Source organism: Lates calcarifer, linkage group LG18 (genome assembly GCF_001640805.2).
Source record: "Lates calcarifer isolate ASB-BC8 linkage group LG18, TLL_Latcal_v3, whole genome shotgun sequence".
NCBI classification, from domain to species: domain Eukaryota; kingdom Metazoa; phylum Chordata; class Actinopteri; family Centropomidae; genus Lates; species Lates calcarifer.
In genome coordinates, this window is record NC_066850.1 from 5,707,513 (window position 1) to 5,721,638 (window position 14,126).

Below are 14,126 nucleotides of genomic sequence, written 5' to 3' on the forward strand. Positions count from 1 at the left end.
TTTTTCTCCCTCTGTGTACTTGTGTGTGTGTGTGCACATTTAGATCTCTAACCGAGGAGACAGGGTGGCAGAGTGTCAGCTGGAGACCCACAACAGGAAGATGGTGACCTTTAGGTTTGACCTGGATGGCGACAACCCAGAGGAGATCGCTCAGATCATGGTATACACACTTTCACTCGTACCATCTTCTTTACCACTCTTTTGATTAATATACTCATATGACTCACTGTCGTATTAATGCATTAACAGCTCTTTATTAGTCTGGAATAAGCTTCACATGCCAGTGCACGTGCTGCCTGTTCAGTGTCATCCAAAACCGCTGAAGTACACATAATTGCTTTGCTCTTGTCCTTGTTCTTTCATTGAGAGAGTTGTCACCGAGTTCACTCATGAGGCAAAATTACACCGCTGGCACAGGAGGCATAAACCAGGCCATTGCTCTGCCTCCTGTCACATATTATACGCAAACATATGAATCTGACTTTTTCACTGTGTGTGTGCGTGTGTGTGTGTAGGTCCAGAGTGAGTTTATCCTGGAGAGTGAGAGAGAGTCATTCATTGAGCAGGTCAGGGAGGTGATAGAGAATGCTGATGAGAAGGGTCTGGAAAGAGACACAAACAGTCAGGTAAAAACAACACTGAGAACATTACAGTTATAATCATCAATTTTTTTTTGTTCTTTTTGTTGGTCGCAGTTCATCTTTCAGTCTTTACACTGTGTTGTGTTATTGATTCACAGATGACAGGTGGCATGGAGCAGCAGATTCCTGCTATATCTGTCCCTATGCCAGGTAACAATGACAGTTAACAGTTAACCATAGTAATTATTTTTGCAGATGAACCATAGTAGACAGCAGTTGTGTTTCTGTCTGCGAGATGAACAGACAATGATGTTGTGTATCACTGTTCCTTTCTTACCAGACATCCCTCCCAGTGCAACAGCACAAGTGGTTCATTCAGCAGGTCGGAGGTTCATTGTCAGCCCTGTACCTGAGGCCAGGCTGAAGGAACAAATGTTTCCCGCCTCCCCCTCTACTGCCCCTGCACCTCCTGTTGAAAGACGTAAGGATTACGTGTGTGTGTGTGTGTGTGTGTGTGTGTGAGAGAGAGAGAGACCCTTTAAAGGTCAGCTAACAGATGAATTGTTTTATTTTCCAAATTATTACAAGTTGGGATTTGTTTACAGCTTGTCTGATCATTTGAATACTAATGTTTTTTCCTTGTTATGCCCCTAGATCTGATGTTGATCAGAAATTTTTATCACAACAATTTAATGTGTAATCATTATGTCCAAAATGAAAATCTGTGACAGTGTGCATTACACACACACACACACACGTACGCACACACACACTTATCAGATTAAGCTGTAATGCTTTTAGAGGGAAATTGCCCAAATGTTCCGTCCAAATGCAATAAAACACTGGCATTTATTTAATTTGATACTGCAGAACCTTCTGCTACAACAGTGGAATATAAATAGCTGTATCCAATCTTCTGTCAGATTTAAACATCATACTATTAAAACATATTTTAAAAAATCATTTTGCATCACACAGTGTTCAAATGTTATGGCTGTCAAAATGTGATTTTAGTCCTTTTAGTGCAAAGCAGAGAGAAGCCAACTGGGACAGATCTAGTCAGGATCACTAGACTGACAGTAGCAAAACTCATAAGTGGTAAACTTTGTTCCCCTCTCCACACTCTGACGTCAGCACACACTGAAACCTGTCCATCTGTAATACAGTTATACCTAGACATTCCTTATTAAAAGAAACAGGTCACTGACTTAATTGTCACATGACATGGTGTAGCCTGAAACTTCCAACATTACCTTCGTCAGTTTGTTATGTATGTCTCTCTAATTGTCTTTATTATGAGACAGTGACATTTAATTTGATTTTACAAAGACAAGATTCTAGGTCCTGGGCAGTGGTGGACAGTAACCGAGTACATTTACACCAGTACTGTATTGTACTTATGTAATATTGTGAGTTGTTTGTTGTTTGCTACTTTACACCTCTATTCCACTGCATTTTCTATAAAATATTGTGTTTTCTACTTCAATACATTTAATTAAGAATCATAGCTAGTAGTAGTAGTTAGTTACTCACTGTCAACTCACAGTGAAGACAGTGGGCTTTGTGGTGTAAGATTATGTTTCTTTTTCTTCCAGTTCCTCCAGCTTCAGCTCCAGCTCCATCTCAGACTGCAGGCCAGGGTTTGGGGTTGTCCCAGTCTGCAGGAGCAATCAGCTTACAACAAGCCTTCTCTGAGCTCAGACAGAACCAGAATCAGTTTGATGCAGGACCAAGCACCGCCCCAGCCTCCATCCACTCCACCCATCCTTCTCTACAGCCTGCAGCTGCCCCTGTCCCACAGGCTAGCACCATCACTCCTGCTGGTGATGCTACTGCTGGGCTTGTCCCCTCTAATTTAAACAAGGCACAGGAGCAGGTCTTGGAAGCCTCTCATCCTTCCCCCTCCTCACCCGCCACCCCCTCATCTATGCCTGCTGTCTGTCTCAGTCCTCCTTGTTCCTCCTCTCCTCCTCCTCCTGTTGTGAATCAGTCCATTCTTCAGTCACAGGCACTTTCACAGCCAGGGATGCAGGCTGTGTCCCAACCCCAGGGACAGGCGCAGGTCCAGGGACAAGCACAAATTCAGCCCCAGGCTTTCACCCTGCCTCAGCCTCAAACAGTGTCAGCTGTCCCTACCACTTCAGTTCCTTCCACTTTACCACCGACAAGCATTTCCAACATGCCCCCAACAATGCTCACCTCCCCTCCTCCTGCCCAAACCGTTCTCCTTGTATCGTCCCCTCCCTCCTCCACTCATGCAGCCAGTGAAGTCTCCTCCAGTCATCTGTCAGTGTCTCCCACCTCGTCCTCTACTCCTTCTCTCTCCTCCTCTGTCATCCCCACCACTGCCATCCCAGGCCCCCAGCTCGCTCCCTCTGCCGCCTCCCACCCCTCTCCCCCTCCCTCCTCCTCCTCCTCCTCCTCTGCGGGGCTCCAGCCAGTGACCACAAATGTTCCTTCAGTCCAGCCAACCTTGGTCCACTCCCAGCCGCAGACAGCAGCCCTGCCTGGGCAGCCGCACACTCACTGTGGGGAATGCGATGCAAGGTGAGGTGGTCGATTTTTAATTTTTTAATTTATTTATTAGGACTATCTGACTACTTCTCTGATCAAGAACTTTAAGTCATCTATACTTGTATCTTTTTCAGATGTGAGGCATCTGCTGAGTCCCAAGGCAAACCGGACGACATCCAAGCTCTGGAGAAGAAGCTGCGGTCTCTCTTCATGGACCTTGGTGGAGGAGTGCCCTCCACCCAGGGAGAGATCTTAGCTGCTGACCCTGCCTCCGGAGCCTCTGTGGCAGGTACCTCGTCCCCAGTTGGGCCCAGCTCTACCACCACTTCTCTTACCACGCCTGGCTCCAGCCTGCCAGCCAATCCTCCTCAGCCCCCCTCCAGCCTAGCGCTAGGATCACTGGGGTCACCTGCTCCAATCCAGGGTCCTGGGACACCTATTTCCACCCCTGCACAGACTGGTAGGTAGAGGAATATGTTGGTGTGTTTCTGTATGTGTGCCAGTGTTAGTTAACCTGTGTTTTTATATTGTTGTTTTCTAACGTTCTGATTTCAATTTCTCTAGGCATCCCTGCCTCATCCTTTGGCCAGACCACTCCATCTAAAACCCCCTTATCCAGGGTACCGGTGAGTAATACAGTTTTTCATTACATGGAAATATTAGTTTAATTTAGCTCTAGTTAAACCATTTACATTAGTTTAATTATGTTCTCATAGAGCATGTGCATGTTTTTAGGTTCAACTGACAAGCTAATTTCTACTACTCCACTTTTAAAGCTTAAAAAGTCACAGATAGTTTAATGTTTAGGAATTCTAGGTATTCTGACATGTTTCTATTCACTTTCCTTACAACTCATCTGGCATGAAAATTTCTTTTAACATTCTCCCCAGTGACCACTGTTCTTGTAACCTCCTCTACAAATCTTTTCTCCTTCTTTTCTCCCACTCTGTCTTTTCATCACCCCTTTCTCTGGGATTAGGCCAGTTCTCCTCCTTCAGAACTCCTGCCATCCTTCCCTGGACCTTGTCTAATACAGGTGTTTTTTTTGGCTCATTTTTAAGAGTGCTGTCTATTGAAATGTAATACTGTATTCATACAGAGCTTAATATGTTAACAAGTGTCTCAGGTCTTTGTTGTATCTGCATTTAACATAATATGGGTATGCTTTGTTTATTGCTTATTTCAATTCTGTGTGTAAAATTTCATGGTGCATATTGATTAATTTGATACTTAAAGATACTATATTTAAGTCTACCATACCCATATCAATCCACCTTACTACAAAAGAAGAAAATTTCATCTTAAACCACTAAATATACATTTTAACAGAAGAGATTGTAAAAAAAGAAGAGGAAAAATGAAACATCAAATACATTAGACTACAAGTTAATGCTTATAAAATATATATCTAAAAGGCAGACAGACATTATCAAAAAGGAATAATTATACAGGATAAAGAAAGAGATTAGTAAGTGGATAGAGAAAGTTAAAAAAGAGAGACATGGTGACATAATTGGACAGAGAGAGAGAGACAACAGCAGCAGTCAGACAGGCTGAGCAGTGGGTACTTCAGGGCAGGGAGACTGTGAACTGACTTTAATTTCCAGACTGTTGTGTTGTGGCTGTGAATGCCACTTTCCAAAAATAGACTTTCCATTTAATTAGAGCAGCACACTGAATGGAGAGATATGACTTATATCTCCTTTATGAAACATCAGACTTGCCAAGTTACTGATACTCACCTCTTATCTCTTATGTAACTCTCAGTGGTGAGACCTGTCCTCTTTGATTAAGATAATCTTACTGTAGTCGAAGCTCACAAGAGAGTGGATTTTAATGATTTATTTTTTAATTGCAGTTAAAATGCTCAAGTGAATAAGACCTTCTGTGCCCTCTATATCACCTGTGTTTGTGCATGTGTGTCAGCACAGGAGAGAGATCCGAGTCAGTGAAATTTGGAGGAATGATGCTTTTTTTTTTCAGCTTTGGCTTTTAGAAAAGTACAACAAGGACCACAACAAAAAGTCAAAATTTCAGATTTGGAAAAGTCATAATTAATGTCTGGGTGAAATTCATATCATAGTAGTTATATTTTCCAGTGTCAATGTATATATTATAATATGGCAAATGTATGTATGTGTAAAACAAAACATTCAGTCAACTAATTTCATGAGTTTTTAATCACAACCTGCTCGGAATCATTTGTTTTAATAAAACATAGCCCCAGTAGCCACACGTGTCCTTTGGCTGTGTTTATGTTGTGCTTGTGTTGCTAATCAACCACAGCGACCGAACCTGTCTGTGTTTTCGTATTTTTGTGTGTGTGTATCTAAAAGTGTATCTGCCTTTCTTCAGTCCCAGCAGCCTCTGGAGGACCTGGATGCACAGTTGAGGAGAGCACTGAGCCCAGAGACTGTTCCTGTCAGCACACACACACAGGTAAACACACACACATTCACATGTTATTCTGGTGGCTCATACTGACACTGTACTGAGTATTAATCCATTTTCTCCTCTCTGTGCCAACCGCAGGCCTCTCACAGTGGTTTACCTGCAGTGGGACAACCAGGTATGTATACTATTGTGAAAACTAATATAGTAAATTTATTAATTTGTGTGTCTGTGTCTTTATCTGCCTTGTATCTAGTGTCTGTTTTACATCTGTAACCTTTGTCTTTCAGTACCCTTCTCCCTGGATGAAGAATCTGTGTCCTCTCCTGCTGCTCCTCCTGCAGGGGGAATTAAACTTGGAAGATTTCAGGTAAAAGTTCTTTCACACTACAGACCACACATGAATACCTACTGAGGGTGGAATGATAAATACACACTGGATCCGAGCCCTAAAAAAGTCTAATAGGAGCTTTTCATTCCTGTGTTTGTGCGTCTTTTTCTCTTTTGTCTGCTTAGGTCTCACTGGCTGCTGAAGAGCCTCCAGTCCAATGCCCGGCCTGCACTGAATCTTCCTCCACCACCTCCTCATCTTCGTCCTCTTCCTCCTCATCCTCCAGTCTCTCCAGCCCAGAGAACACACTGCACAAGGACTCCTCATCTCCTCTGCGAGGGGGAGGAGGTCAAGGGGGAGACATTGTGGATGGGCTCCCCCAAAGGACTCTAGGAGGATCCCACCGCCCGTCCCCCTCAACCTCCCCCTGTCCCTCTCCTAAGCCCACCACTACCATTGGACGCTTCCAGGTATTTCCTGTTTTTGTTCTTGTGGTTTAATGGGTGAGGGGTTATGGACTTGGACAGCACAAATAATAAAGTAGTTTTGGGTTAAAACATCCAATAAACAGATGATTTACAGGATGTTTTAAAAACTACAGAAATTAAAGTATAAAAGTTATCCTTGACATTGAATAACCTAATAAAAAATTTGGAAAAAGTGACCGTCTTATAAAACTCTACTGTCCTACATTTCAGGTCACCACCAACCCTGAGGCCCGTGTTGGTAGATTCTCTGTCAGTCGTGCCCAGGAGCAGAGCCTGGAGTCCAGGCAAACCCCTCCACCCACTGCCCAGGGTGCTAATGGACCCAGCGATCCCAGGCAGATTCTGACTCCAGACTCCACTCACAAAGCCTCCCTGCCGAGTCTGAACAACAACTCCTTCAATAACTCCTACATCAGCAGTGACAACGACTCTGAATTTGAGGATGAAGATTTCAAACGTGAAGTCAACCGCCTCAGAGAAAAGTAAATCATCCCCTCTTCTCCTCTTAAAAATCAGAGAGAAAAGACAGTCCTCCTCCTCCTTCTCTTCCCCCAAAAATAGTAGGCTGTGCTCTGCTTCTCTTTTCCTCTTTTCTCACCCTAAAGAAAATGAGGTTAACCACCCACTTTCCTTCATTACTTCCCTTACTCTTTCTTCTTTTCTTGAAAAGGGATGTTTAGGTCTTCCTAGAAAACTAGGCCCTTCTCTCTTCTCCCTCATCCTCGTTATTTCTATTTTTTGCCTGTCAACATTTTACTCTGAATATTTATTATTCCTTCTTTCCTCCACCAGGCACATGCGTGAGATTCAGGCCCTCCACTCCCGTCAGAAGGCGGAAATAGACAGTCTCTTTACCAGGCTGGGAAAGGTAACTCGCCTCAGTTACATCAGTGCAAACACTACAACCAGCACCACAAACAGTATGTAACAAGCAGCCGCTCTTCTTTCGGTTTTGGCTTAGGTTCCTCCGGCTGCAGTGCTCCCCCCAGTTATAACTCTGACTGGCAGGAGGAGACGACCTACCAAAAGCAAATCCTCCAAATCGTCCAGAACCAGCTCCACGCATGGCAGCAAGAGTCCATTACAGCCAGGTAGGCTTTTGCTTAAACATTTATATTAAAGGCTCAGTTTGCCAAAATTCCAAAAAATTCCATATTCCAATCAAGGTGAGATGATGATTTTTTATAATTTGGTTGAACTGACCATTTAAGTACACCTCTGTACGATAACTCACCAGTAAAATATTCACTCAAAGTCCACTACAGCCAAGATGGTCACAGACATTTACACTAACATTACACCGTCTCTGTGTTTATACGTGTGCACATATGTGTTTGTTTATCTGCTTGGTTACACGTGCATGTGGGTGTATGCTGGAGCAGGCTCGGAGCTTGAAAATTTCTGACTGCTTTCCCTGTCCGTTTCTCTCTGTGTGTGGTTGTGTGTGTTGATGTCAATGTCTGGGGTGACGGGTGTCTTATCTGTCCGTTATCCTTGTGTGTATGTGTGTCTCTGTTCTCTGGTGTGTCGTTCCTGCCCTGTCCCCTTCTGCCTATGCCTTGTGCTATCTCCAGGCAGCACTTTATCCGCCCAGAGCGTCCCCACCATGTACCCCGGCCAGCTGGCTCTGTTAGCCCCCGGAGGATTAGCCGACTCGGGCAGCAGCACTCTGCTCCAGCCCCTCAAACCCTCTCCCTCCAGTGACAACCTGTGTTCGGCCTACACCAGCGAGGCGGCGCTCTCTGTGCCCAGCCTGTGTGCTCCCACCCCAGGTAGGCATGCTGCTGGGAATACTGGACCTCATCACATCCTCACAACATAACAAACACTTGAATTCACACAGACGTTGAGCTTAAACAGCTCATTGTACTCCTTGCATGCTGACAAAGACAAATGCATGCAGTTGGTTTGTCCTTACTCCCTCACAACAGGACACTCCTCACATCTTTTTCTACCTTCCTTGGTCTATTTCTCTCTCTGTCTCTGTGTAAAGCAGTGTGATGGCTAACTGACTGTTACATTCTTTCTGTGTACCCTTCACTTGTGTCTCTTTCCTTCCCTCTCATCTATTCCTTTTCTGTCTTCCTCTTGTCTGTTTTTCTCTTTCCTCTTTCTTGTGTCTCTTTCTTGCTCCCCTCTTTTCTCATTTTCTCTCCTTTCATCTTCTTCACCTCTCTCTGCATATTCCCTCCCTCCTCTGCACTCTCCTTCTCTGTTTCCTCATCTCTCCTCTCCTCCTCTCCCTTCCCTCCTCCCTCTCTTCAGGCTGTGTAAAGTTCAGCTGGGGTTCGGAGCGTTTGGCCTTCAAGCCTGGCGGCAGGAGGACGCGCTTTCTGAGTACGCCCTGCTTGGCTCTTTGTGTGTAACGCTTTATTTCTTTGCTCTTCTATTTTATCAGTCATCCTTTCTTACTTTTATTCTATTTTTTTACTCCTATATTTGCCAAGTCACAGTCATCCTGTCTTCCCGTTGGTTTTCTTCTTTGATGGAGGAAGACCCTCTGCTCCTGATATCACTCAGTGTCCTGCAGAAATCTGATGAATCCAAAAAAGTCAGCTTTCAGGAATTTAGACAACATTTATCTTCCCAGGGAAAGTTAGCTGCGAACACATGTTCCTACTTTTACACTCTGAAGCTGAATCACTGTACAATTAGTTGATTATTACAGTTTATTTTACTTAACTACCTTACAGACATCCTTATTGTGTATGTTGGACACAGTTTTTAGATAGAAAACATAATGGAAAACTTAGAGATGAGAAGTTACTGCAGGACACGAATAGTTAACACAATGATAATGATAGTTCTTACATCCTAGAGCTTCCCATAATTCCCATAATTTAATTTAATCGTCTTCCCAATTTCTTTCTTTCTTTCTTTCTTTCTTTCTTTCTTTCTTTCTTTCAGCATAGTCATCTCTTAACTACACATTTAATTCCAACCTTGTGCACTTGCAGCTGTTTGAAATAAAATCATCACAAATAAGATAATAATATCATAACTATATGAGAAGACACCCATTCGCTTTTGTGTACCTGCCAAATCACAAACCAGCAACTGTGATCCTGTGACATTATGGCAATCGTGACATGGTACCGACTTTCATTATTTGTGTTTAATGTAATGAAAACAATCGTTGAGCAGCTGCTTTGTCAGTAATACAACAGAAGAGCAGCTGGTGTATCTGTTTACATTGCAGGCAAACCAGCTCCCGTCGTTGTAATAGTCATTCTCCCATCATGCCGTGAGCAACCGCCATCTGATTTCATGCTGCTCACAACAACAGCAGGCATACCTTGCTGAGGAGTTGGAGGTGTTGTTCCATTACTCCCTTCAATATTTAAAACTCACAAAGCAACCGCTGTCTTGTTTTGTAGTCACATTAAATGAAAAAATACCAACCATTAATAGTTTGATTTAAGGAAAATCTAAAGCTTGAATTTCATAGACATTAGTGCAATACAACTAGAAATGACTGCATGAAGATGAATGATGGGAAAACACTTAACCAGCAGCTAAATGCACATGGATTTTGCCAGTAGCTTCATTGTGCCATACATTTATGCAGTAATTTAGCTAAAACTCCATGGTAACCTTTTAATAGTTGAATAAGCTTCAAATCTATGGTAACTAGCACTGTGAGCTGCATTACTGGCATATTACATCCAGTCCATTTCATCTCTAGGTCTCATGAGTTAGAGACAAAATACAGTTTTGTTTGTCTGAATTTTAAATCCTGACTCCTTCCATTTCTAACCTTTGTCTCTGCTAAAACAAGCAGACTAACAAGGAAAGACAAGTTGAGACCTGATGACTTGAGAGTTCTGTCATACAGTTTTGCTTTCAACAGGATATGTTTTTATTTGTTTTCAATTAATCTTTATTAGTTAATTAAGCACAGTTCTGTTCAAATACTGTGCATCAGTCTTAATTTATCATTTATTCATGATTAAGAAATTGTTTTTCTTAAGCCATATTATAATCATAATATGTAGTGTTGGTGAAATGTTTTGTGTTTGATAAAGGGATGTTTACAAATGCTTCTGAACCCTCTGCAGCTCAAGCCCTTTCTCTCCCTTCCTTTCTTCCTTGCCTACCTCACTCCTTATCCTCACCCCCTCTCTCCCTCACCTGTCCCTCTGTCACTGCACAGCCAGGAGGGGAGAGAGACAGACCTGGGTCTCAGTTGTTGTAACTTGTTCTTGTGTGATAAGCCATCCTAGGTAGCCTAGAAAGAAAAGTTCATAAGATTGGCATGAAGTCCATCGTATTCTAATGACCTTTGATATTAGCCTGATAATGCTAATGAAATGCCATTTTGTTTCCCTAAATCACAGAATAATTCAGAGATGTAGGCAGCTATTCAGAAGTCTGGAATGACACTACTTTGATACATGTGAATCCTATGCTGGACCCAGTTCTGGTATGGCCCTGTGAGCTGTAGAGAGGACTCAGAATCACATCAGAACCAGGTGTTGGTTACCCAAAAGCATCTTAAAGCCACGGTACATGGGCAAGACTTTGAGGCAGTGTATAAGGACAATTTTACCAGCAGGTGTTGGTGGTTTAACGTCATTGTTGACGTGAAAGCAAAGCTCAGTTTAGCTTACTTTTAAACATGCATATTATCCTCAGGAGCTTTTATTACATAATATTTATATTCTAGGATTAACTGTGGCTCGTTGCTGCTACAGTAACTGCCAACCAAGTGTGCACAAGGTTGGTGTCTGCACTTCCTCAGAAGATTGCCCACATAACGTGGCCTTGTCAGAGAGATCATCTTTACGCAGTTGTTCATGTGTATAAAGATGGCAGCTTTGTGACCTGACATTTGTGGTCAGCCTCTCTCACAGTGCAGCATACACACAGCAGGTGCATCATGACACTTGAAATAAGTATGTAATGTGTACTCCTTAAAAAATTGCAGCTACATCCTCTCATCTCCTCACTTTGCACTGTGTGACAGGTACTGATCTGTGTTAAGATGTTACTGGGCAACTCAACAAATTGTTGTTTTATTGACTACTTCAAGTTCAAATAATCATGCTCGGATGCATTGTGTTTGGTTGCCGGGTGTTGTGGGTGGGGTTTAACTCTGACTCTCTCCCAATCCTCCAATTGTTGTCCTCCGGCCACACAGGGAAGATGGTGAAAAAAGTCTGCCCCTGCAACCAGCTCTGTAGTAACTATCTCTCTTTTTGGTCTTTCCTCCCTCCATCCATCCCCCCCTCCCTCCATCCTTGCACTTGCTCGCCCACGCTTCCTCTTGCCCTCTAGATTTAAACTTAGACCTTCTGCCAGGTTTGAGATCAGGATCAATTCAGTTATTTCAGCTAGTGTGTGTAACAGGATCATTGTGTTTTTAATTTTTGATGAAGACGTGTCTCATTAGAGAAAGCCCAGTTCGAGCTCTGAAATGACTGAAATGACTGAATTGACGAGCCATCACAGATTCAAACTGACAGTGCATGCACCTGCAAGCCCTTACACACATGTTCAGACACACACTAACTCACCTGAACAGCTGTTCGCCACTCTGCCCCCCTCCCTTTCCTCTCCTCCCTCGTCATGGCTTGGCTTCTGGACTGCGTTTCCCAGAATTCCATGCTGCTGCAGTCAGTCATGACTCAGCGTCTCCTCATTCTTATTTTCCTCCATTTTATTTAGCATGACATGACAGTTTTTTCTCAGACCAATAGTTTTCTACAGGCTAATCCCTGCACATTATGTTCTTACTCATGTTATGTCTGATGGGAGCAGATCATATAAATATTTCACAGCCAAGCTCATTTTGTCAGCATGGCTTTGGGTTCAATTTGTCTGCAAAGGAAATGCATCAGCTCCTTGTAATTATAACCTGGATTTGAGCTACTGGGCAGTAAAGGGATGGTAATAAAGTAAGAAACAAGTAGTAATTGCATTACAGTATTCCTCATAGTAAAGTAAAGATAGCAGCTCTTATTAATCCTCATGTCCTCTTTCACTGGCCTGACTGATTTGATAAAACAGTGTATTTATGAAATATGAATGTGCATGTAGTCAGAGCTTTATTTGCAATATTTGGGATCTAGATTTGGTTGAAGTAAAACCTTTAATTCTGAGATTCTGTCACAAAATCTGAATCAGAGAGCAGAGTGTGTGCAGTGTGCTATAGCAATGAGCTGAAGTATTATACAGTCGTCCTCTTTTCACCTCTCAGTGTGATTAGAGATTTAGTTTCCTCTTGGCTTTGTAGAGAGGCACTAGTATGAAGAAGTACAGATGTGGAATATGGTATGATGATGGTACTGGTATCGTATAATGTATAATAACTGTTTAGTCTTTACCAGAAGCTGTGCATATGCAGGCACCTTGACTAGTTTGTAGTGTGTGCGTTTTTTCTATGCAGTGAATTTGCCATGGTGAGTTTGATGCTGAGGGCTGGCGAAGAGCAAACTACCTGCTGCTGTTACAGAGCTTGAGTGCCATCTAATGGTCAAAAGATGAATGAAAGCACAGAGATCAGTGGTACACAGGGCAACTCTGATCAACAGCAGGGCTGTATTGTAGGAGCATGTTAGCTTTACAGACTGCCCAGTGTATCACTGATCTGATTATAAGAGATGTGTGTACTGAAATAGGTTCAGTATATGTCAGAATTGTCGGCTAAAGTGCCCATGTTCTGCAGTAAGATGTTGCTCTAGTATCAGTTTGTCTCTTGTTCCTGTTTATCATCATTATATCCATCCTTAAAACTAGACAGTGTAATTGTAGGACCATGTCGACATGCTGATCTTCCCTAAAGTTCTGTCCTCAGCCTCTGTCACCATATAACAGCCCCTTTTCATGGTCAAAACAGGACATACATTCATATTCATTCAGATAACATCAGTTTCATGTTAATAGTTTGAATACTGTCTCACAATATTTGCTCTTTTCTTCCCTTTTCTCTCTGTTTCTCCTCACAGGGACTAACAGCACCAACGCAGTGAGTGGTTCAGGTGGTTTGGGTCAGAGCCAGGGGGGTTCTCAGTGTCTTCCCCCAAACATATCAGCCCCACACCAGAGGAAAGGAACCTTCACCGATGACCTCCATAAACTGGTGGACAACTGGGCCAGAGACGCCATGAACCTCTCACAGGTTTGATTTTGTGATTCATGCTAGCAGAAGTTGTTTTGACACAGAAAATGTTCCTACCACAGTGATTCACCAGCTCCTGTATTTAGTCTACCTACAAGAAGACAGAGGAAAGAAACGAAACTCTAAATGTTAGTTGGTTAAAAGCCAGAGTGGTTGGAGGATTAAACAAACCTCAGCCAAAACCTACTGGCACTTGGGTAATGGGATGTTTTCAAAACATTTACAAAGTCCTGGGTCCATTTGGCACTTGGAGTGTTAACATTGCCAGCAGCTTTCTGATTCTGATGTTGATCCCCCAGTTCATTTTATTTGTTGGTGATGCAGTAGTAGCTGACCACAGCTGGGTCTTACAAAGCTAGATAGTCTCTCTTATGGCTCCTTATCATTTAAGGAATAATTATTTAATGTGACTAATTATTGTGTTTCATAACTTTTTATACAGGAGAGTAAATTACATCAAGCATTAACGGCAAGCAAATTTTTTCAGGGTAAGAGGAGTGCCAAACAGCTGCAGCAAGCTCCAGCACAGGGACACAGCTACGAGGTTAGTCTGAAAACACACACATTTTTGAATCTAAAATATGCAGTCAGATGTGATAGAATAAAAACTACAGATTACTTTTCCCACTGATACAGTTGTTAAATTACATTGTATGAAGCTTGAGTTTATGCCTTGGTCAGTACAACAGTAATTACTGTAC

The 14,126-nt window shown here is 42.7% G+C and overlaps 1 protein-coding gene across 1 annotated transcript in view; it reads left to right on the forward strand.

The window, feature by feature from the left end:
• The window catches only part of wnk1b (WNK lysine deficient protein kinase 1b), an 87,966-nt gene that overhangs the window by 67,688 nt on the left and 6,152 nt on the right, over nucleotides 1-14,126 (forward strand). Inside the window, exons 19-38 of the mRNA XM_051077585.1 lie at nucleotides 44-160; nucleotides 516-626; nucleotides 740-791; nucleotides 922-1,062; nucleotides 2,177-3,128; nucleotides 3,230-3,555; nucleotides 3,660-3,721; nucleotides 4,075-4,131; nucleotides 5,451-5,534; nucleotides 5,628-5,664; nucleotides 5,777-5,856; nucleotides 6,003-6,287; nucleotides 6,516-6,787; nucleotides 7,098-7,173; nucleotides 7,267-7,396; nucleotides 7,880-8,077; nucleotides 8,571-8,663; nucleotides 11,446-11,487; nucleotides 13,253-13,425; nucleotides 13,913-13,969. Of these exons, the coding sequence (XP_050933542.1) occupies nucleotides 44-160; nucleotides 516-626; nucleotides 740-791; nucleotides 922-1,062; nucleotides 2,177-3,128; nucleotides 3,230-3,555; nucleotides 3,660-3,721; nucleotides 4,075-4,131; nucleotides 5,451-5,534; nucleotides 5,628-5,664; nucleotides 5,777-5,856; nucleotides 6,003-6,287; nucleotides 6,516-6,787; nucleotides 7,098-7,173; nucleotides 7,267-7,396; nucleotides 7,880-8,077; nucleotides 8,571-8,663; nucleotides 11,446-11,487; nucleotides 13,253-13,425; nucleotides 13,913-13,969 (3,345 nt within the window). The remainder of the gene's footprint in view (nucleotides 1-43; nucleotides 161-515; nucleotides 627-739; nucleotides 792-921; nucleotides 1,063-2,176; nucleotides 3,129-3,229; nucleotides 3,556-3,659; nucleotides 3,722-4,074; nucleotides 4,132-5,450; nucleotides 5,535-5,627; nucleotides 5,665-5,776; nucleotides 5,857-6,002; nucleotides 6,288-6,515; nucleotides 6,788-7,097; nucleotides 7,174-7,266; nucleotides 7,397-7,879; nucleotides 8,078-8,570; nucleotides 8,664-11,445; nucleotides 11,488-13,252; nucleotides 13,426-13,912; nucleotides 13,970-14,126) is intronic.